The 23153-nt window shown below is 38.3% G+C and overlaps 1 protein-coding gene across 1 annotated transcript in view; it reads left to right on the top strand.

Moving 5' to 3' along the window:
• The window catches only part of HERC1 (HECT and RLD domain containing E3 ubiquitin protein ligase family member 1), a 146889-nt gene that overhangs the window by 105951 nt on the left and 17785 nt on the right, over positions 1-23153 (top strand). Inside the window, exons 48-66 of the mRNA XM_044918258.1 lie at positions 1773-2043; positions 2180-2393; positions 3198-3403; positions 4489-4616; positions 5549-5676; positions 6880-7080; positions 8715-8845; positions 9610-9809; positions 10187-10292; positions 11778-11924; positions 12496-12597; positions 14310-14483; positions 15759-16052; positions 17687-17752; positions 17903-18028; positions 19270-19408; positions 20451-20632; positions 21468-21623; positions 22353-22475. Coding sequence (XP_044774193.1) covers positions 1773-2043; positions 2180-2393; positions 3198-3403; positions 4489-4616; positions 5549-5676; positions 6880-7080; positions 8715-8845; positions 9610-9809; positions 10187-10292; positions 11778-11924; positions 12496-12597; positions 14310-14483; positions 15759-16052; positions 17687-17752; positions 17903-18028; positions 19270-19408; positions 20451-20632; positions 21468-21623; positions 22353-22475 — 3094 coding nt within the window. The remainder of the gene's footprint in view (positions 1-1772; positions 2044-2179; positions 2394-3197; positions 3404-4488; positions 4617-5548; positions 5677-6879; positions 7081-8714; positions 8846-9609; positions 9810-10186; positions 10293-11777; positions 11925-12495; positions 12598-14309; positions 14484-15758; positions 16053-17686; positions 17753-17902; positions 18029-19269; positions 19409-20450; positions 20633-21467; positions 21624-22352; positions 22476-23153) is intronic.

Here is a 23153-nt window from a genome sequence, read left to right as displayed (position 1 = left end):
GTTCAAGAATAGGTAGTTTGGAGAGTGGAGGAGAGAGAGTTTAGAAACTAACCCACATATATAAATAAACACATGATTTATAGTTTGATTTATGATTGTGTTTATAACACAGAACAATGCGGAATTGATGTCTTTTCAGTAACTTGGGCTAGGTTAGGGGCGCCTGGGTGGCTCAGTCGTCAAGCGTCTGCCTTCGGCTCAGGTCATGATCCCAGGCCCTGGGATTGAGCCTCGCACCAGGCTCCTGCTCCGCGGGAAGCCTGCTTCTCCCTCTCCCACTCCCCCTGATTGTGTTCCCTCTCTCACTGTGTCTCTCTCTGTCAAATAAATAAAATTTTTAAAAAAATCTTTAAAAAAACATAATAACTTGGGCTAGGTCAGACGGTTTATTCACATAGGAAAAAGTGAGTCTTGGCTCCAACCTCACACTAAATAAAACAAGTATTTCCAAGTAGCTCTTAGACCTAAATGTGAAAGATAAAACAGTAATGTTTCTGTAAGGTAGGAAGAATTGATTCTTGATCTTGGGATAGGCAGGGATTTCTTAAGAGAGTCACAAAAAGCATTTATCATAAAGAAAAAGATTGATAAATTGGACTACATTAAAAAAGAACTTCTGTTTAGCAAAAGTCATTAAGAAAGTAAAAAGAAAGTAAAAAAACAAGCCACTGAATGGGAGAAGAATTAACATTGTATATAGCCAACAGAATATGTAAAGAATTCCTATTAATCCATAAGAAAAAGAGACAACCCAAAAGAAAAATGGGGAAAATGCAAAATAATATGAGAGGATCTCCAAATGGCCAGTGAACATGGAAAATGAGGTGGTCAACCTCAATAGTCTTCAGAGAAATGAAAATGAAAACCCAATGAGATACTAATCCACACCCACCAGAATGGCTAAAATTTAAAAGACTGGGGGGAAAATGTGAGCAGGAGGATTGGAGCCCCTAGAACTCTCATATACTGCTAGTGAGAAAGTAAGTTGGTCCAGCTACTTTGAAAAACTGAAAATAGTACCAACCAAAGGTGTATATTAACATACTCTATGACCTAGAAAGCTACTTCTGAGTATACATTCAACAGAAATGCTTATATACGTGCACCCAAAGACATAAGCAAGAACATTCGTGGCAGTGCTGTTCATAATAGCCCCGTGCTGGAAACCACCTAATTGTCATCAGTATGGATAGATGAATTGTGGTCGATTTTATTACTATGTCCGTGAAAATGGGTATCTGCTGCTATAAAGCAACAACATGGATGAGTCTTATAAATAAGCATAGTGTCGAACAAAAGAAGCCAGACACAAAAAAATACAGACTTCAGTATCTTATTTATATAAAGTTCAAAACAGGCAAAACTGATTTATGACTTTAAAAGTCAGTGATATTGGTTAACATTTGAGGGCCTAGTGACTGAGAAGGGCTTAAGCAGGCTTCTGAGGTATTGGTAATGTTCTGTTTCTTGATCTGGGAAATGATTACATGGGATTGTCCAGTTTGTTGAAAATTCATAATTTGTGAACCTTCCTGTATATAATACTTTGGTAATTCAGTTATGCTTCACGTATATTCAATTAAAATAAAATAGGAAGGTGTTAAAAGTTTCAATAACCGTTTCCAGCTTACATAATATTTTTTGACTTCTCTTAGGATATATATGACTAGTGATATTGTTGTTGGTACTTTGATATGATATGTGGGGCTCCAAATGGTCCCTTCAGAAAGCTGTTTTCTTTATCCATCTGAAGTGTGTTTCTTTCCTGGCAGTGGTTCCAGTTGTAGCCTGGCTGCTGGTCTTGAATCTCTGGGGCTTACAGATATCCGAACCCTGGTTCGATTAATGTGCTTGGCTGCAGCAGGGAGAGCTGGCCTCTCCACCAGCCCTTCTGCCATGGCCAGCCCCTCAGAACGCTCTCGAGGTGGGCACAGCAAGGCTAGTAAGCCCATCTCTTGCCTGGCTTATCTGAGCACAGCGGTGGGATGTCTGGCATCAAACACTCCTAGTGCTGCAAAACTCCTGGTGCAGTTGTGTACACAGGTGAGCTGGTTTTCAGTGCTTTTCTTGTTGCGTTGCTTATTTCTGACCAATTCTTAAAGAGCCTTTTGAGGTGAAATCTTTTTGTTCCCAAATTATATGTAAAAATTAAATCTCTTTGTTCCAATTGCCTCTTCAGAACTTGATTTCTGCTGCAACAGGTGTAAATCTAACCACAGTCGATGATCCAATTCAGCGAAAGTTTCTACCCAGCTTTCTCCGAGGAATTGCTGAAGAGAATAAGCTTGTAACCTCCCCAAACTTTGTTGTAACTCAGGCCCTTGTGGCATTACTAGCAGACAAGGGGGCCAAACTGAGACCTAACTATGATAAATCAGAAGTTGAAAAAAAAGGTAAGTTGCATACCATTTACCATTTAAATATATAGTCTTGTAACCAATTTGATTCATGCTTTTTAAAACATGTTTTAGAGTTGTTGTAAGTGATGAATTACATAGCATCATGTGTACTTCTTAAGTTCAGATCTTTTCATTGTGCATGGAAACAAATATTAGAAAATGTATCAAATTTGTCTTGGTTTGATTAGATTATTCTATTAGATAATGGTTTGAGTCACCAATAGATAATAATTCTGGTTAGGTTTCCTTAATAAAACCTAGATAAAGATAGTGCTATTTTTCTCTTTGTCGTAAGATGGTAACAGTTTGAAGGGATTCTTTAATCACTATTGTCTACCCTTCTCTTCATCAGGACCATTTGGCCAAGATAGATAGGCTTTTGGATATATCAGCACAGCCCCTTGACTGGCTGTTATGATCACTTTTGAGTAGCAGAAGCCAAACTTTTACTTTTTTAGGGCATCCTGCCTCTGCCCTGGCCTTAAAATCATTTCTGCTGCATTCTCAGTCTGTGTGGCCTTAGAGCAAAGACGATTGATTGATGTATATAAATGTATAATTATAATGAATCAGATTTACTATAGAATGTGACATGAGATAAATACTTTATACTTGTATGCATATCTTAGTGAAATGATTGCTTGCAAAAGTGCTAATTCTTAAAAGATATGGGTTAACCCATTTTTTTTTTTTGTTTACCACCACCAACTCTTACCTGGGCATCATTTCATTGTTTTGTTTAAGCAGGTTTAACTGCCCAATTGTATGCCCATCCTTCCTATGATCCTTCTGCTGTAGGCCCTCTGGAGCTGGCTAATGCCCTGGCAGCCTGCTGCCTGTCCTCCAGGCTGTCCTCACAGCATAGGCAATGGGCTGCTCAACAGCTTGTGCGCACTCTTGCTGCACATGACCGCGACAACCAAACTACTCCCCAAACACTCGCCGATATGGGAGGAGATCTCAGAAAATGCTCCTTTATCAAGTTGGAGGCTCATCAGAACAGAGTATGTATTTTGAGCCCTATGTGTGTTAATCACCTATGTAAGATAAAATAGTTTCTTTCCTTCTCAAAGAGCTCAAAGTTCAGATCTTAGCCTCTTTCTCACTCTCTCTCTCACACACACACACACACAATTATCAATATTTGTCTAGTAGTTACAAGCTCTCCTTTCTCTTTAAGTTGACATAATAGTATACAAATAGAAAAATCAGATGGGGGATGAGAAGAAAACCAAGGGAATTGCCTCACAAAAAATGAGGGCTTGTCCATGCAAAAGGAAAAGAAATTGTTCTCACTATTTTAATTTAACTCACTGGACTCCAGAGCATTGACAAGGGGGGTTTAGGAAATGAAGACTGATCTCCATAATTTACCAATTTAAAAGTCACTTCTTAGTCTGTACTGTTTATTTTGTAGAATGTATAAATATGTTGAAATATTTATACTTTATTGAATTAAATAAACATGTTTAGTAAAGATTCTAATACTATCTTCAATAACTCAAATGTTTGGGCATAGTACTTTAAAGCCATACAAATAGATGTATGTTTACAAGCCAGTTAGAAAAGAGTGAGACTACGTATACTATGTTATAACATGAATGTTTTTCTTTTACAATTTCCTTGTAGATTTTTAAAAAAATTTGATAGAGAATGACAATCATTTTAATCAAAACTTGCTTAAAATTGTTGGACTTTTTCAGAATGAAATCTTGCCATTTGCAACAACATGGGTGGAGCTCTAGCGAAATAAATTGGAGAAAAACAAATACCTTGATTTCACTCCTATGTGGAATTTAAGAAACAAAACAAATGAACAAAGGAATAAAAAAGAGACAGGCCAAAAAACAGACTCTTAACTATAGAGAAAAAACAGAGGGTTCCAGAGGGGAGGTGGATAGGGTATGAGTGAAATAGGTGATGGGGATTAAGAGTACACGTATTATTATGCTGAGCACTGAGTAATGTACAGAGTTGTTGCATCTCTCTGTTGTACATCAGAAACTAATATAACACACTATGTTAACTATACTGGAATTAAAATTAAAAACTTAATAAAAAAATTGTTGGACTTCTCCAACTTTTCTAGGTAATGACTTGTGTTTGGTGTAATAAAAAAGGACTCTTAGCTACAAGTGGCAATGATGGTACCATCCGGGTGTGGAATGTTACCAAGAAGCAATATTCCCTGCAACAAACCTGTGTGTTCAACAGATTGTGAGTGCTAATATCAGCTCTCATGTGTAACTTTTAAAATAAGAGAATCCTGACGTGCTTCGTTTTGGTTGTGTTAACATAATCAAATTGTCACTAAACTTTATTACAATTTTTCTTATACAGTAGTCTTACTATATCTCCAGTGTGTTTTTAAATTTCCAGGATAGTAATTAAGAAAATAAAAATTTTAGCTATCAATATCTGGATTTAACTCAGAATTAAATCAAGGTCTACTGTGTTAGCATTATAAATGTGTTAAATTCTATAAAAGAGTAGCCTAATTTTCTATCATTCTTTAAGGATTATTTAGGAATTAATGATATTTCCTCTGTAGCAGAATGTACAGCTTTTATAGTTTTGTAGCTAGCTATAGGTATTTCTTTTCTGAGAACTTCCCTAGAGATTAGGCAAACAAGAGTCAATGTGCTCTGAATATTAACCAGATATACAAACCATGCAGAATCAGAATGTCTTTGGGGCACCTGGGTGGCTCAGTCATTAAGCGTCTGCCTTCGGCTCAGGTCATGGTCCCAGGGTCCTGGGATCGAGCCCCGCATTGGGCTCCCTGCTCCGCGGGAAGCCTGCTTCTCCCTCTCCCACTCCCCCTGCTTGTGTTCCTTCTCTCACTGTGTCTTTGTCAAATAAATAAAATCGTAAAAAAAAAAAAAAAAGAATCAGAATGTCTTTGTTGACAAGGTAAGCACTACATTAAATGAGTAGTCTAAGGATCACTCTTTTGTAATTCTACATTTTTCACCTCGTGATAAACACTAGTGAATATGTGATTGTCAAGTTCTGCTAGCCAGGCTTTCAAAATTAAGAATCTGTATTATGTACTCCAGTCCATATGAAACCTTTATTTTAAGATTTGGGGGTTAGTATATTTTTGGATGATCAGGATTAGAATCCCATATGTGTCTCTTATATTCTAGAGAAGGAGATGCTGAGGAAAGCCTGGGGTCACCCAGTGATCCAAGTTTCTCACCTGTTTCCTGGAGTATCAGTGGCAAATACCTAGCTGGGGCCTTGGAAAAGATGGTGAATATTTGGCAAGTTAATGGTAAGAGTCATGCCAATACTAGCAAAATACTGAAGGTACTTTTTAAGCCTTTTTCTTAGCTTTCTGAGTCCAAATACTCTCGAAACTCACAGTCTATTCATCAGTTGTGTAGATCTATGCATTTTTTGGTTTAAATTAAAGAGGATGATGGGGGCGCCTGGGTGGCTTAGTCAGTTAAGTGTCTGCCTTCAGCTCGGGTCATGATTCCAGGGTCCTGGGATGGATCGTCACGTGAGCTCTTTGCTCAGCGGGGCGTCTACTTCTACTTCTCCCTCTCCCTCTGCCCCTCCCCCTGCCTCATGCTCTTTCTCAAATAAATAAAGTCTTTTTAAAAATTAATTAGGGAAGCCTGGGTGGCTCAGTCAGTTAAGTGTCTGCTTTCGGCTCAGGTTATGATCCCAGGGTCCTGGGATCAAGTCCCGCATCGGGCTCCCTGCTCCGTGGGCAGTCTGCTTCTCCCTCTGCCTCTGCAGCTCTCCCTACTTCCCCCCGCCTTCTCTGTCTCTCTGACAAATAAATAAATAAAATCGTTTAAAAAAATCAATTAGAGGATATGCTCATTTCCTGACTTTTTTCTAGGAGTTTCAACTAATCTGGTAGCTATAAACTAAAAATTCTTTTCATGTACTACTATAAGTGTTCAGAATAGGATTTGAGCTATGAATTTTTAGTGATAGATTCTTTTGAATCACTTGAAATATTTCTATTAAAATTGTTCATTTCACAAGTACAAACTCTTGTCAATTTCTAATAACATGTCTGAAAAGTAAAAATCATTATTGTAACTTGGGCTTATCCATATTTTTGTTTGTTTTTGCGTATTTAAAGAATGGCTATTCTGTTTCACATATTTGAAGGAACAGCTAGCCTTAACTGTGGGGAAATTTCTTATGTTTCATTATCAGTAATTATAGGAAAGGACTTAATTAAGCATTTGACATTTCTACACTGAATATTTTCCTTTACTCCCTCTTTAATAAAGCTATCATTTTTGTCCCATTAGTAGTTACAGAAAAGCCTATGAATTTGATAATCATGTGTAGTATATAAATAAAGGATCCTGCCTTGTAGTCATATTCATTCTTAGTCTATTAGGAAATTGGGGACTGCCTTGAGTGTACTATTAGAATTAAGTAGTAGTTATTTTTGTATTACAGTTTTTGAGAAATTAGTAACAACTATTAATATTTTCTCCCGCTTTAGGAGGAAAAGGATTAGTAGATATTCAGCCTCATTGGGTATCTGCCCTGGCTTGGCCAGAGGAAGGTCCAGCTACAGCCTGGTCAGGAGAGTCTCCAGAATTATTGTTGGTGGGACGGATGGATGGATCTCTAGGACTGATTGAAGTTGTTGATGTATCAACCATGCACCGTCGAGAATTGGAGCATTGCTATCGAAAGGATGGTAAATGACTGGACTTGTGTCTAACTGAGAATATATTCCCCCAATCAAGAAAACTTATTTTTGGCACTTTTAAAAATGTTGAATGAATACTACTTTTGGCTTTGTTCTCTAAATTTTCCGGTTGGTATTTCATTTTAATTAGTTACCAAGTTGAAAGATACTTCTCTTCCAACACCTGTAATACATCTCTGCCAGAATGAGATCTAATAGTATTATATTAGTCATTCATCCTTTGTGTAAGTATCTGAACACTTAGAGTAGGGCTCCAAGTCTCCCTTGAAAGTTTAGGAATGTCCAAGAGAAAAAAATTATAATCATTGGTAGAGGTGAAATTGAGGAAATGGGAGGAGGCAGAGGGAAGTTCCTGGTGTGACAAGAAATAGTAGGAAGTCTACCTTCATTTATTTTCTCTGTGTTCCCTTTGGATGCCTAGGCCTATCTTACTACATAGTTAGTTGTTTTGGGGGATTGGAACATTTCATAGATCACAGTCCCAGCTTACATGGTATTCTATTAGCAGAATAGAATGAGGTTTGTTTTGTTTTGTTTAATTAAATTAATTAATTTTTTTTTTTAAAGATTTTATTTATTTGACAGAGAGAGACACAGCAAGAGAGGGAACACAAGCAGGGGGAGTGGGAGAGGGAGAAGCAGGCTTCCTGCCGGGCAGGGAGCCTGATGCAGGGCTCGAGCTCAGGACCCCGAGATCATGACCTGAGCCGAAGGCAGACGCTTAACAACTGAGCCACCCAGGCACCCCTAATTTAATTTTTTTAAATCGGTAATGCCTTTATGGGGTTGAAAAATTTTTAAGTTTAAAAAGATAAACAGTGAAAAGTCATTTTCCTACCTACTCAGTTCCCATGTCCCCATTCTACTCCCACAGATAAACACTGGGGTTTTTTTTGTTTTTGTTTTTGTTTTTGTTTTTTACCTCTCTTATAGCCTTCCATTTAAAGAAGCAAATATGAATATAGATTGTTAGAAATGGGACATGTAAGGTAGAATATGGAAACACACTGAGTAGGGAATATTAAGCAAAAGAAGGGACAGGTAATTTTCTTTCTATGACTTGGGTTATTTCATTTCTCAGTTTCATGGTAGAATCTGGTCCAGAAGGAAAGAGGCCAGTACATTGACTTGGAATCAGCAAGGAAATTTAATTTTTCAATAATCACCTGAAAAAAATGAAAGATTAAAAATGAGGGTAGTCCTTATCACTTATAAATAACACTTTTAGGGGCACCTGGGTGGCTCAGTCGGTTAAGTGTTCATGATCTCCAGATCTTGGAATTGAGCCTGCATCAGGCTTCCTGGTCAGCGGGGAGTCTGCTTCTCCCTCTGCCTGCCACTCCCCCTGCTTGTGCATGTGCTCATGCTCTCTCTCTCTCTCTGTGCCATAAATAAATAAAATCTTTTTAAATAAGTAAATAAATAACACTTTTAAAGTGGGTTACCCAGAATCCCTGCTCTTAGCCTATCTTTTGTCTAATAAATGCATTAAAGATTTGGAAACACTTGCAGTGGTTGTGGTAGCATATATTTGTTGCAAAATCTGTCTTAAGTTAGACAATGACAAAGGAGTCACTTAACATCTTTTTTTCTTTTTAAAATTTTTGTTTTTACCATGTTAGTGTCTGTAACTTGCATTGCTTGGTTCAGTGAAGATAGACCATTTGCAGTGGGATATTTTGATGGAAAGTTGTTACTGGGAACAAAAGAACCACTTGAGAAAGGAGGCATTGTTCTAATTGATGCACATAAGGTAAAGCATCTTTACCAGATGGTTACTTTTTTTTGTTTTTTATTATATAGTATTGCTTGGTACTAGTTTTTTTTAAACTGTTTTACAGCAGGCACTTATGATTTGATATTTTACTGTTAAAGTCTTTGGACCGTGTATATGCATGGAAAAGTCTATGTAAGAAAACCATCAAGCCAAGAAAGAAGTAAAACCAAAACTGAAATAGAAACACCCTGTCAAATGCTAGAAACTCCATCTATGAAGAATGATTCCTTTACCTTAAAAAGAGGTTGCCGGTTCTGATGATTACAGAGGCATTAGTGCATGAAGGCAGGAGTTGGAAGGTTTGAAGGAGGGTAAAAATAAAAAAGTGTCAGAACACAATGATGACAACCATATAAACACACAATATGTCTTAGATTCTCATATTCACTATTTTGTTATGTGGGGTGCCCCTTTTTTAAGTTTCTTCTTTTTCATATTTTAATGATTACAAATGAATAAAACTATTAAAAATGCTAATGAAAGATGAATATTCCTTCTGAACCAGAATTTCATAATTCATTATCCAGCTAACATTTACTGAACTTTGGCTGCAGCAAATATATATAATGCAGACTATATTACAGGGTGAGTTGGTCTAGTGATTGGGAATGACAGTATCTTACTTGCATAAAATGTTGATTTCAAAATAATTGAGTGATGGAAGTATAGGTCATAAATTACTGAGTTTAAAGTGTGAAGGAAGCATTACCATGATTTTTTTCTCTTTCTACCATTTTAAGGATACTCTTGTTAGTATGAAGTGGGACCCAACAGGTCATATTCTTATGACATGTGCCAAAGAAGAAAATGTGAAACTCTGGGGGCCTATTTCAGGATGCTGGCGTTGTCTACATTCACTCTGCCATCCATCTATTGTAAACGGCATCGCTTGGTGCAGCCTCCCAGGGAAAGGATCCAAATTGCATTTACTGATGGCTACGTATGTTATAATTTTGTGTGTGTGTGTGTGTGTATCTTAATTTTTATATTAAGTATAGACTGTTACTTAGTAGCAGTAGTCTTAAATGGCTTATTGCCCGTTACTATTCTTATAATGTGTAATACCATAAGATGATCTTACACAAATAGAGAACAGTTTTCCAATGTGGAACTTGCTATGCGATCTCCTTAACTGGGTGTGATGTTGCAGAATATAGATTCTATTTATATTTCTTATAAAAGATTATAGCATACCTATTATAAATAATTTTAAAAATAATATTGTAGTAGTTTTTATCAGGTCTTAATTGCTATTTGAAAATATATTTACTTCTGCATATTGACATGTTTTGGTTTTATATGATCAATTTTTTTAAGTGGCTGTCAGAGTGGCTTAGTATGTGTTTGGCGTATTCCACAAGATATACAACAGACCAGTGTGACTAGTTCAGAAGGATGGTGGGACCAGGAGTCCAGTTGCCAGGTAAATGTTCTGGTGCTTTTGAAGATCTTATCTGAAACCATAGATGGTATATGTTATCAAAGTAATCCTCTGTGATTACTGAGATACTCAATACTTAGTATGCAAAAGAGCAGGATCCATTAGGGAAACATGAATAATTGTCATATTTTGTGTGTTTTCTGAATTAGCTTTATTTTTTATAAGTCAGGACAGCATGTTTGCTTATTAAAGCGAGATATTCAAGAAATATTGAGTGGTGATCATTTATGGGACTGGATATATTGGAAACTACGGATAGAGAAGTCGTAAGTTAAGTCTTCAGTACAGTGAGATAGCACCACAGGAGCACCCCCGTCCAACCAAAGAACCTCCTGCTGATACCAGAATTCTACCTATGAAGAATAATGCCTTTAACTTAAACAGAGGTTACAAATTCAGATAGATGCTTACAGGGCCATCTAGAAGCTAGGAGTTGGAGGTGTGGAGAGGGTAAAAACAAACAAAAAACCTAGAAGTATGCATGCTTCCTATAAAGGACACAGCTGCCACAGACTTGATTGTCACCCTCCAGAAATGAGACTATTGTTACCAGATTGTCTCATTTTTTTCTGATAGAAGTAAAAAATCCAGTGTTTTAAGTAAAATCTCCCAATACTAAACCTTGGCACCTGACTTAAAATTCTTTAAAACACCAGGTGGCCAGTCAAATGGCCTCCCTGAGCTAGCAGTTTGCATCCTCTGTTGCTCTCTCTTTTGCTCATGATACAAATACCCCTGGAAGAAATATGCCTTATGTCATCTTTGGGTAAATAAATACATCTGGTATTATACTCCATCAAAACTAGAAGGAAGAAGGAGAAAGGGGTGAAGAGGGAGAAGTAAATAGCTCACTAATGGAAGGAAAATGTCACAGAAGTGGAGGTGGTAAAGCACTAGAGATAAATCTGATTTGCTCTTTGTGCTAGACAGTAGACCTTTGGACACGCCTCACCTATCTCACTTCTAAAACCTGCACAGCAAACATGAAAATAGACACCATGTGGCAGTCAGAGCCATCGGCCAACAAAAAGAAGTACCTGGTCAATAGAGAACCAACATGTGCAATTCATGAATTTTAGGCGCTAAAAATGAAAATTACATAAAGCTAAATTTAAAAATTAAAACACTCATTAAAAAGCGTAAGTTAGAATTTTTCTATCTCTGAGGGATAATTAAAACTTAGAAATGTCAGGCTTTAGAAATGTAATTTCTGCCAGTTTGAAGAATAGGAGATTTACTTGGAAGTGTGTCAAGAAAAGATGAAACTCAGCTTCAAAGGAGCAAAGGAGAACCAGGTTGATATTTTATTATTTTCTCAAGCTAAACCTTAGGAGAGAGTTACCCTTTCCTCCTCCCCAATTTTATGCTAAATTATAAAATATAAAATTTTCAAGAATGAATTCTAAATCTTGAATCTATAAATTTGTTTTAATTACAATATATATTAAAAATAAAAATAAATTGCAGGATGGATATAGGAAATCGACCGGAGCCAAGTGTGTTTATCAGCTGCGGGGACACATCACCCCTGTCCGGACTGTTGCCTTTAGTTCTGATGGGTTGGCCCTCGTGTCTGGTGGACTAGGTGGGCTCATGAACATTTGGTCTTTAAGGGTAAGAATATAGATGTTATTTTTATAACTTATATATGATAAAATTTAACCCAACTAATTTTAGGAATATTTTGTGTACTAATATCTTGGACACTCAAGAAACTCTTCTCAAAATTCTCTACCCTTTAATTTTTCTTATTGATATAGTTTCAAAGTCATCTAGAAAAGACCCCAGAAAATTGGAGAGTAGCTATGTAATTGGACATTGCTAAATTTAGCTGGTGTAGATTTTAGAATATGTTTTTGTGAATGTGAAGTATAAATTTAAAATGTAAATAAGGACTGGGGCGCCTGGGTGGCTCAGTGGGTTAAGCATCTGACTTCATTTTGGCTCAGGTCATGATCTCGGGGTTGTGGGATTGAGTCCCGAGCTGGGCTCTGTGCTCAGCGGGGAGTCTGATTGGGATTCTCTCCCTCTCCTTCTCCCCTTGCTCATGCCTCTACCCCCCACCCCCACCACTCACTCTTGTGCGCATACTCTCTCTCTCAAAACAAATAAATAAATCTTTTTTTAAAAAAAATAAAGACTAAGGTTAAGTGATTTGTACTGATATAAATACATCTCATTTTAGGATGGCTCTGTCTTGCAAACTGTTGTGATAGGCTCTGGAGCTATTCAGACCACAGTATGGATTCCAGATGTTGGGGTAGCTGCTTGCTCAAATAGATCAAAGGTAATTTTGCAATTACATTAAATTCTAGGGTATAAGTCTATAAGGTACCTTAGAATTATAGTCTAAGCAGCCCACTTTACGTAAAAGAGGAGAAAACTGATAGCCAGAGAGCTTATTACTTGCCCAAGATAATATAACTATTTAGTGATAGGAGGAAAACTAGCCTAGGCCTCCTGATTTGTGATCTAGTACTCTTCCTACTATACCCTAGACTTTGGTGAAAATGTTTAATTATTGAACAACTTAATTTCCACTGGAAGTTATAAAGTGGATTTTTACTTTCTGCCATGATTTTTTGAGGTAGCACTAAACTGTCTCAAAAGAATTTTTTCTAAAAAGGAGGACCAGGCACCTGGGTGGCTCAGTCGTTAAGCATCTGCGTTCGGCTCAGGTCATGATCCCAGGGTCCTGGGATCGAGCCCCACATCGGGCTCCCTGCTCAGCGGGGAGCCTGCTTCTCCCTCTCCCACTCCCGCTGCTTGTGTTCCTGCTCTCGCTATCTCTGTCTCTGTCAAATAAATAAAATCTTAAAATAAATAAATAAATAAATAAATAAATAAATAAAAAGGAGGACCAAAGACATTTAACTCAAGTATACAAAATGTATCTTGGCTTTCAAATGTAATATTCTAGTTAAAAAAAAAAAATAGTAGCCCCCTGCTGTGAAGTAATTCTGATATGACATTATCTCCTGCAGTCTTCCTGTTTATACCCTTAATGAATAGAAGCCAAGGTGCTACTTTAATTTACATTTTATTAGTTAAAAGATTTTTAAATTGAACTGTAAACCTGCATGAACAGTCTTACTAGAAGTAAAATACAGGGGCGCCTGGGTGGCTCAGTTGGTTAAGCGACTGCCTTCGGCTCAGGTCATGATCCTGGAGTCCTGGGATCGAGTCCCGCATCGGGCTCCCTGCTCGGCAGGGAGTCTGCTTCTCCCTCTGACCCTCCTCCCTCTCATTCCCTCTGTCTCAAATAAATAAATAAAATCTTTAAAAAAAAAAACAAAAAAACAAACAAAAAAAAGAAGTAAAATACAGAATCAGAGCCAAGGCAATGGTGGCCTTTGTAGAATAAATCCTAGAGCCACAATTAGAACAGTGCTGCTTCTCTTGCAGTTATATCCCTCAGCAGGCAGAGGACTCCTTCCTCTGGTACCCTCGTGTCATGTCACGCTTTTGAAATATCCTAGATACCTTGTCCTCCAGTCCTGTGAAATAGTAACGAATTCACATGTCTCTTTTTAAGGAGAATCAGCAAATGCAAGGTAGCTCACGAATTTATGGTTATTCTTATTCACTTGTTTTTACTTAGACAACATTTAGGATATTTTGAAGTTCATAGGTATTAAAGGTACAGCATAAAATGTCCCAAATAGCGGGCGCCTGGGTGGCTCAGTTGGTTAAGCGACTGCCTTCAGCTCAGGTCATGATCCCAGGGTCCTGGGATCGAGTCCCGCATCGGGCTCCCTCCCTGCTCAGTGGGAAGCCTGCTTCTCCCTCTCCCACTCCCCCTGCTTGTGTTCCCTCTCTCGCTGTCTCTCTCTCTGTCAAATAATAAATAAAATCTTAAAAAAAAAAAAAATGTCCCAAATAGCAAAAGTGTTCAATGCAATAACTGGAAAGAATTTCAGATATGAACACTAATAAAATTCTCTCTTTTATTTTTTACTTAAACAAACATATCACACAGCATGGTTTGTTTTCCATCAGGATGTTTTGGTCGTGAATTGTACAGCAGAATGGGCTGCCGCCAATCACGTTTTAGCAACCTGTAGGACAGCACTGAAACAGCAGGGTGTTCTGGGATTAAACATGGCTCCCTGCATGAGAGCGTTTCTGGAGCGGCTACCCGTGATGCTTCAGGAGCAGTATGCCTATGAAAAGGTAACTGATGACACTCACTGCCGCAGACCTACAGATGATTGCTGCTCCGGAATTTAAATTGCAGCTTTGAGTTTATTCCTCAAGAGCATAAAGTCTGAGGAAAATGAGTGGGGCTATTTGGCAGAATCAGATACAGTTAAGTCATGTCTAAAATGGTTGTTCAGTAATCCTCAGCCTGCTTTTACTTTATTTTAATGGGAGTAAAATTTTAAAATAACCCTCAAATTTGTATAGTGTTTGTATAATTTTTTTTTTCAGATTACTTATTCACTCCAAAACTTCTTACAATACCTGTGCTGCAGAGTATCATCTTCCCTTTTCTGACCCATTAATTTATTTTTGTATGGTTTTGCCATCCTGAAGTTGGGAGGTGTGGGGTGGATATGGGTGTCAGGGTGAACATTGTTTATCGGGTGAATCCATGTGGAAAGTTTAGTGGAAGAGGTAAGGCTGAACTGAGTAGGGTCCTTCAATACTAGAATGAGGAATAAGGGAATTTGGACCTGTAGCCTAGGCTGTGATCCAGGTCTTCCAGCCCTCAGTAATCATACTGTGTTGCCCCTAGGCAGAGCTCTCTGGGGCTTTTTTCTTCTTTTTTGGCCAAGCTACATTAATGCAATCAGCTGTTACTGCATCCGGTTAACTTCACTGATGTATTTGCCCAAGTTTTCTTTTCTGAATCACTCAGCGTCTCACAGAGTTGCTCTGCCACAGTTAGGGAGGGCCACAGAAGAGGGATCTCCCTTGATGGCTACCAGGATTCTCTTGTAAAGAAGGAAATGTGAGAAGGGAGCAGGTCGTCGTGGTTTAGTTATCTGCTTATCATTATTATTACTATTCACGAAAAACTATAGTGAAAATATACTGCTAAATGCATGTGATGTCCTGGATTGGATCCTGGAACAGAAAAGGGGCATTAGTGGGAAAACCAAATAAAGTCCTGTGGTTTAGTTGGTATTGTAGCCAATATTAATTTCTTGGTTATATAAGATGTTATGAAGGATTTACAGGAATTCTCTGTACTATCTCTAACTCTCTGTTGTATCTAAAAATTATTTCAAAGTAAAAATCATAAAAAAAAATAAATTTTTTGTGTTTTTGGTTTTTTTAAGTTTTTATTTAAATCCCACTTAGTTAACATACAGCGTAATATTAATTTCAGGTGTAAAAAGAGTAAACTTAAAAAATACAATTATAGGTTTTTAGAATACGGTAGGTTAATTTATCATATTTGGTACAGGCTCTTCAGTTTGACTTTCCTGTATTTCCTCTTAGCCGCATGTGGTTTGTGGTGATCAGCTTGTTCATAGCCCCTACATGCAATGTCTGGCTTCCCTTGCTGTGGGACTGCATCTGGATCAGCTGTTATGTAACCCTCCAGTGCCACCACACCACCAGAGCTGCCTCCCCGACCCAGCATCCTGGAATCCAAATGAGTGGGCCTGGTTAGAATGTTTCTCAACCACCATAAAGGCTGCTGAAGCCCTGACCAATGGAGCACAGTTTCCAGAATCTTTTACTGTTCCTGATCTAGAGCCTGTTCCAGAGGATGAACTTCTATTGCTAATGGTAAGCGTAGTATGAGCTGCTACTGTTCACAGCTGAGATTGCATCACGGGTGTTTAGCAAGTAGCAGACCGTCAGTAAGTATTTCCTAGCTTGGATAGCTAGAAGCATGCCCTTAGATAAACTTAAAATATTTTGCTTTCAGGTAGTCACTTTCAGTCTTACGGCAGCCCTCTATGATGACAAAGATTGTTTATACAAGAACTGTGAAGCTCCTGTAAACTTGGTGGTTTTCGGTGACAGAGTCCCATATTTTCTCATTTTTTGTCCATAAGTTCCTTGTTTAGTATCTGATTTTATACATATTTTAATATCTTTTCCTGGGTCATCCTGGGGGATTTATTCCACCTAAAGATTCTAAATTATTTGCCACTTTAATCATGTTTTAATCACCATAAAATGAGAATACAGAAGAACAGCATTCCAGTTGTCATTTCTGTGATTGTATTTGGGAGCATCCAGATGTAGAAACTGTGATGTAGGTTGGATGCCTGTGTAGACAGAGCAGGCCAGTGCCTGACCTGACAACCTATTTACTTAGTTAAGATTTACATACGCAGACATTTGAATACAAAAATATAGATATAAAACAAATATGAATTGAGGGAAATTAAATATAGATAATTTCTTTATAGCTATAAAATATAATTTTTTAAAATTTTTTTAAGATTTTATTTGTTTATTTGAGAGAGAGAGACAGAGTTGGAGCAAGCATGAGCGGGGAGGAAAGGGAGAAGACAACTCCTTGCTGAGCAGGGAGCCCGACGCAGGGCTCGATCCCAGGACCCTAAGATCATGACCTGAGCCAAAGGCAGATGCTTAACCGACTGAGCCACGCAGGTGCCCCTAAAATACAGTTTTAATTAAGAAGTGTCCTTCTGGGGCGCCTGGGTGGGTCAGTCGGTTAAGCATTTTCCTTCACCTTGGGTCATGATCTTGGCGTCCTGGGATTGGAGCCCCATGTCGGGTTCCCTGCTCAGCAGGGAGTTTGCTTCTCCCTCTCCCTCTGCCCACCCCCCAACTTGCACTCTCTCATGTACTCTCTCTCTCAAATAAATAAAATCTTTTTTAAAAAAAAGTGTCCTTTTGAGCCTGTTTGCCCCAAATCTTTCATTTTCTAGATGAGGAAATTGAAGCCTAGAAAGATGAAGTGACCTGCCTGCTGCTGTACAGCAAGTTCACGGGGGTGGTAACTCCTGCACATGACCTTGAACCTGTTGGTGCTCAGAAAACCTAAATGGTTAACTTTGAATCGCCAGTGTGATAGTGATAGTGATAGTTGATTGTGAAGTGTTTATGATAAAGGGAAATATTAACAATGCATAGTCAAGTTTGTCATGATTATAAAACTGCTCGTAATTTCTTAAAGTATTAAAAAAATTTTCTTATTTACTAAGTTCTTTTATGGAAAGAAGACTTAGTTGTTAATTAATAACAGATAAATCTTGGGGTGCCTGGGTGGCTCATTCCGTTAAACATCCAACTCTTGATCTCAGCTCAGGTCTTGATCTCAGGGTCCTGAGTTCAGGCCCCATGTTGGAGGGTCTATTTTATTTATTTATTTTATTTTCTAAAAAAAACATAAATCTTGATTAGGATTTATTAAGATTCATCCTGATGTTTGCTGTGTCTTGCAGGATAACAGTAAATGGATTAATGGCATGGATGAACAAATTATGTCTTGGGCAACTTCCAGACCTGAGGTCAGTAAAGATAGCTATATGGTGGTTCTAATTAAATCTTCTGATACTAAATGCTTGTTTGTTTGTAACCTGGTGTCTCTTATAGAGGCCGGCCCATGTTTGTTAGAAGGAATGGTTGAGTCTAATTTTGAGATGAATGTGGTCTTCTAGGATTGGCACCTGGGAGGTAAATGTGATGTCTACCTGTGGGGTGCTGGCAGGCATGGACAGCTGGCAGAAGCGGGAAGAAATGTAATGGTCCCTGCAGCAGCTCCCTCATTCTCACAGGCCCAACAGGTAACTAACAGGGTAAAGAAGTGAGGAAGAAACTCTAACAATTCTAATTTCCTTGCTGTCAGATAAAGTTTATCTGTTGTGTAATCTATTGAGGAATAACTAAACAAAGTCATGATGTATACCTTCTAAATAAAAGCTTTCTAGGGTTTTTATCAGACTTAAATTTTGTTAATAAGTTCTAAATTTTTCTTGCTTTCAAGTGTAATGAATTAACATCATGATGCATTAGGCCTGCCTAGTACATATGTATAGAAGTTAACATACTCCTAATTATTGATTCTGTTTTGTGGTCATTAACTTACAGGGGTCTTTAGCTAGATTTCATTGATACCCCTCTCCTCCTCTAATAATCGTGGTAGTGTATTTCCAAACCCTCTCTCAGGCCACTGCTTTCTCTTCCATTCTTCTCCGCCTTAGTAAGTCCCAGGATGCACTCCTTTTTCTTGTGTATTTCCCCTCAGCTTTCCGCTTCTTGATCTCTAGCTAGTCTTTAATATTTCCCCTCACCTTTTCCTCTTTCTGTTTGTTTTGTTGTTAATGTTATTATTTAAACTCTGGGGATGCCTGGGTGGTTCAGTCAGTTAAGCGTCTTCCTTCAGCTCGGGTCATGATCCCAGGGTCCTGGGAACAAGTCTGCCGTCAGGCTCCTGGCTCAGTGGGGAGTCTGCTTCTCCCTTTGCCTGCCACTCCCCCTGCTTGTGCGCGCTCTTTCTGACAAATAAATAAATAAATAAATAAATCTTTAAAAATAAATAAATAAACCCTGCACAATTGGGGCACCTGGGTGGCTCAGTTGGTTAAGTGTCTGACTCTTGATTTTAGCTCTGGTCATAGTCTTGGGATTGTGACATTGAGCCCTGCGTCGGGCTCTGCGCTCAGTGCAGAGTTTGCTCCATGTTATCTCCTTCTCTCTGAAGAAGAGACTGAAGAGCCTGCCTCATTTGCACATGCTCTCTCTCTCTCAAATAAATAAAATCTTTAAAATAAATAAATAAACTCTGCACAATTGGCTGCAATCCCTGTAGATAAGATAGTTCTAAATGATTTTAAATAGTCCAGTGAGCCTCATACATCTCTTTGTTAAGTAAGCAGTTTTATAATAATCAAGAGCTTGTAGGAACCCCATACTCTTTAGTGAAAGGATAGAAGAATTAATAAAGGTATCCTAGGTATGCACAGAATCATTCTAAGTGGTAAAGCTATATAATAAAGGATAATATATTTGTGTGTTTTTATCCTAGGTCATATGTGGTCAGAATTGTACCTTTGTCATCCAGGCCAATGGCACAGTGTTGGCTTGTGGGGAAGGAAGTTATGGCAGATTGGGACAAGGAAATTCAGATGACCTTCATGTGCTGACAGTTATTTCAGCCCTACAAGGTAACATTATCCTCAGTTAAAAGGTGGTCAGAGACTATGGTCTAACTATAGGAATGTTAGCTTATGTTGGAACTTATCTCAAACCTTTGCTAGATAGAGTCATAGAGGGTTTTCACTTCTTTAGATTCTCATTTAGAATGTACAGCCTGATTTCCATATTTTAAGCTATGTTATTTTGCAAGCTCTTTATCATGGCAGTGCTTGAATTCAGTGTTATAAATAACTATTCTAAGACCTACTGAAGATTGTAAACAAATTCTTTAAAATTGCGAAACTGTAATTAGGCAACTATTAATAGCAGTAATAATCATGCATGTGTTTCCTAAAAAGTAAAAATAAATTTATATGGAAATGTGCAAATGTACTGAAGACTTTACAGGGCATCTCTGTCAGAGTTCTCTGACTTGGAAAAAGAATACGTCTGGAGAATCCACTGCAGGAGCTCCTGGCTTGTTTCTTAAGTCAACTTTTACTGACTCCAGAGCCTACAAAGAGAGCAAAGAAGGTTTTTTCAGTAAAAACATACAAGTAACAATGAGTTCAGAACCAATTCTGAAATAGTTCTGAGTTCTCTTCCTTGAGATCTCTTCCTCCCAGAGCACAGCAGTGGGGATGGGAGGGCAGGGTTCTATTCAGTATTATTGCATCCTGCCTCTAGGGCCTTGCATAAGCTAGACTAGACCTCTTTGTGACTCGGTTAGCCCATTTGTAAAAGTGGTGATGATAATATCTGCCTCATAGGTTCCATGTGAAAGTAGAAAAGGAGACATTCCAGGTAAAGCATTTCTAGGAGTGGCTAGAACATAGGCCTTGATGACTATAACTGACCTTGTCACCCTCCTTTTCTTCCTTGTCATCATCATTTTATGTGACTGCTCCCAATTTACTAGGTTATGGCTTCAAATTTGATTTAATATTAAAGACATTGCCTTTCTTTCTAAGACAGTTTTGGTATTTTTTCATGCTAAGAGTATTCTGTAGCAGCTGCATGTAAAGAGTTTTACCAGCCAGTGATTCTTGTTGGCTTTCTGCTCTGTTCCAGGATTTGTGGTGACCCAGCTGGTGACTTCTTGTGGTTCTGATGGGCACTCAATGGCCCTGACTGAAAGTGGAGAGGTCTTTAGCTGGGGAGATGGTGATTATGGCAAACTCGGCCACGGGAACAGCGACAGGCAGCGGCGCCCCAGGCAGATCGAGGCCTTACAAGGAGAAGAAGTGGTGCAGGTCAGGCAGGACGTGGATCAGTTTGCCTTTGAATATAAATATACTAGTTGTTGAATAGTATTCTCAAATTTAAGTAACAGGAAATAATAGTAAAAATATATTATGAGTCATTACAAGAGATCCACTGTTTTTGGTTGATCATCCTTGAGTTTATTAGGAATTTGAATGGCTTTGGTAATAGAACGGACTCCCTTTTCCTGAGCCAGTTCCGTGGCCCAGGATGGGATACTTCAGGTGCTTGGAAGAAACACAGTGGGGTTTAGCTCGTGCTGCATAGTTCTTGATACAGTGATAGGTTGAATGCAGAGCTTAACATTTATCATTATTGTTACAAGTGTTGAGTTCATATGCATGTTCTGGAAAATTGACTAGTGATCTAGGATGATATTTTTTTTATACAGATATATTTAGTGCTCACTTCAGCAATACATATACTCTACAGATATATTTATTTATAAATATTAGGAACACAGTTTATAAAAGAAGAAAACTCCTCTCTAGAGCTAGGATGATATTCTAAAATTGCATAGCACCAAAGAGTTCACAAGAATTTCCCCATTTACTATCGCATGTAACGTCTAGGTCATCTGTACACAGCTAAAGCCATAGCAGCAGTTCTTCTAAGGGAGGCTGGTTAGCTTGGTCTTGCTGAGGATGATGGGGAGATCAGGCTTGGGGAAACAGGAGGGCCACTTGGGCAGGTAGGACATACTGGTCTTGAAGATCCTGAGTTGTCAGTGAAGTTTATTACTATATTACCAAAAATGACGGATTTTGTTGTTTCTCAGTATACCCTCTTCTTAAATTTTTTTGTTCTCCTTGGTTCTGTCTGTAGATGTCTTGTGGCTTCAAGCACTCAGCAGTGGTAACTTCAGATGGCAAACTGTTCACTTTTGGCAATGGTGACTATGGTCGTCTGGGTCTTGGAAACACCTCTAACAAAAAACTTCCAGAGAGAGTGACTGCACTGGAGGGATATCAGATTGGACAGGCATGGAATAAGTCAATAATATGTTCCGTCTGGTCATAGTATCTTATTTCCTTTGTGTGCACTGAGACACTGCCCTTTAAAGAAGACAAGAATCATCAGTTGTACTTAACCTCATGTACATTTTGTTTGGCCTACTTGATCATTTTTCGTGATTTTTTTTCCCAGTGTGAGAATTCACATTTTAAGTCATATTTGACAAACGAAAGCATTAATTCAGGATGCACATGTTTTAAAATCCCCTCCATAATGCAACTTAATATAAAACCTTTAAGCCTTACAGATTTCTGTGACTGCTATCTGGTAGTTTGGAAGTAGGTGGCTGAATTGCAGCATCATTGGTACTACTGCTTTTAAGCAGTACTTGTCCTGTACACATTGAGATTACCTCTTAACAAGGAGATACTTTTATCATTTTCCCTATCATTCCTTAGGCTGTCTCTGATGTATTTTTGACTCATTACGTACCTTTCCTCTTTTATGTTCTCTGATTCTAAGGTAGCCACAGATATTTGAAGGATTTCGCCTCAAAGAAGAAAGTTATTTTTTCATTTGTGGACATTAGGAATTTTTCTTATTGACACATTTTGTTAACATATGCAGGAGGCTCTGAAATTAAAATAAAAATATATATAGCCAAATTTTTCACTGAAGTGGAAGAGAACCCCAGAAACAGATATATGGTTTAGGTGCTATGATTTTGCCTTACTGAATACCCTGTTCTTTCTTTAGGTAGCATGTGGCTTAAACCACACATTGGCAGTATCAGCTGATGGCTCCATGGTGTGGGCTTTTGGAGATGGGGACTATGGAAAGCTAGGCTTAGGAAATTCCACTGCAAAATCTTCCCCTCAGGTCAGTATTGCCTTTAGGGTTTCAGACAATGCAGTTTTCGTCTGTGTCAGTGCTTCTTTTTAGTTGGAAATAATTTACCTTTAACATTTTAGTAATTCATAATGAAGTTTAGAAGCGTCTATTGCTTACTCTTAAATGTCCAACATTCTAGATCTTGATTTTTTTTTTTTAAATATTTTATTTATTTATTTGACAGAGAGAGATACAGTGAGAGAGGGAACACAAGCAGGGGGAGTGGGAGAGGGAGAAGCAGGCCTCCCGCTGTGCAGGGAGCCCTATGCGGGGCTCGATCCCAGGACCCGAGCCAAAGGCAGACGCATAATGACTGAGCCACCCAGGCGCCCCTAGATCTTGATTTTAAATAAGCCATTAATGGCTAAACTGAATGTAAAAATGGTGCAAGGATAAGCCTTTGTCCCCATACACCGGCTGAACAATGCAGGACTGTCTCCCATGTAAAGAAGAAGTAGTTACAGATGTATCTCCAGGGTGTCTGAGGGAGGGAACCTTGAACAATCTTTTGTATCCTTCTGCTTGCAGCTGCCATTTTAGCGGATTATTACCCCTAATTTATACAAGTATGTGCCTCCTTTTAAAAAATAATAAAAAGGAAATATAGAAAACAATAAATTAGAAGCTAATATTCACATTACAGAAGGTTTCTTGGCTCTGCGGAAG

Source organism: Neomonachus schauinslandi, chromosome 9 (genome assembly GCF_002201575.2).
Source record: "Neomonachus schauinslandi chromosome 9, ASM220157v2, whole genome shotgun sequence".
Taxonomy (NCBI): domain Eukaryota; kingdom Metazoa; phylum Chordata; class Mammalia; order Carnivora; family Phocidae; genus Neomonachus; species Neomonachus schauinslandi.
This window is presented reverse-complemented; position numbering and strand designations above follow the sequence as displayed.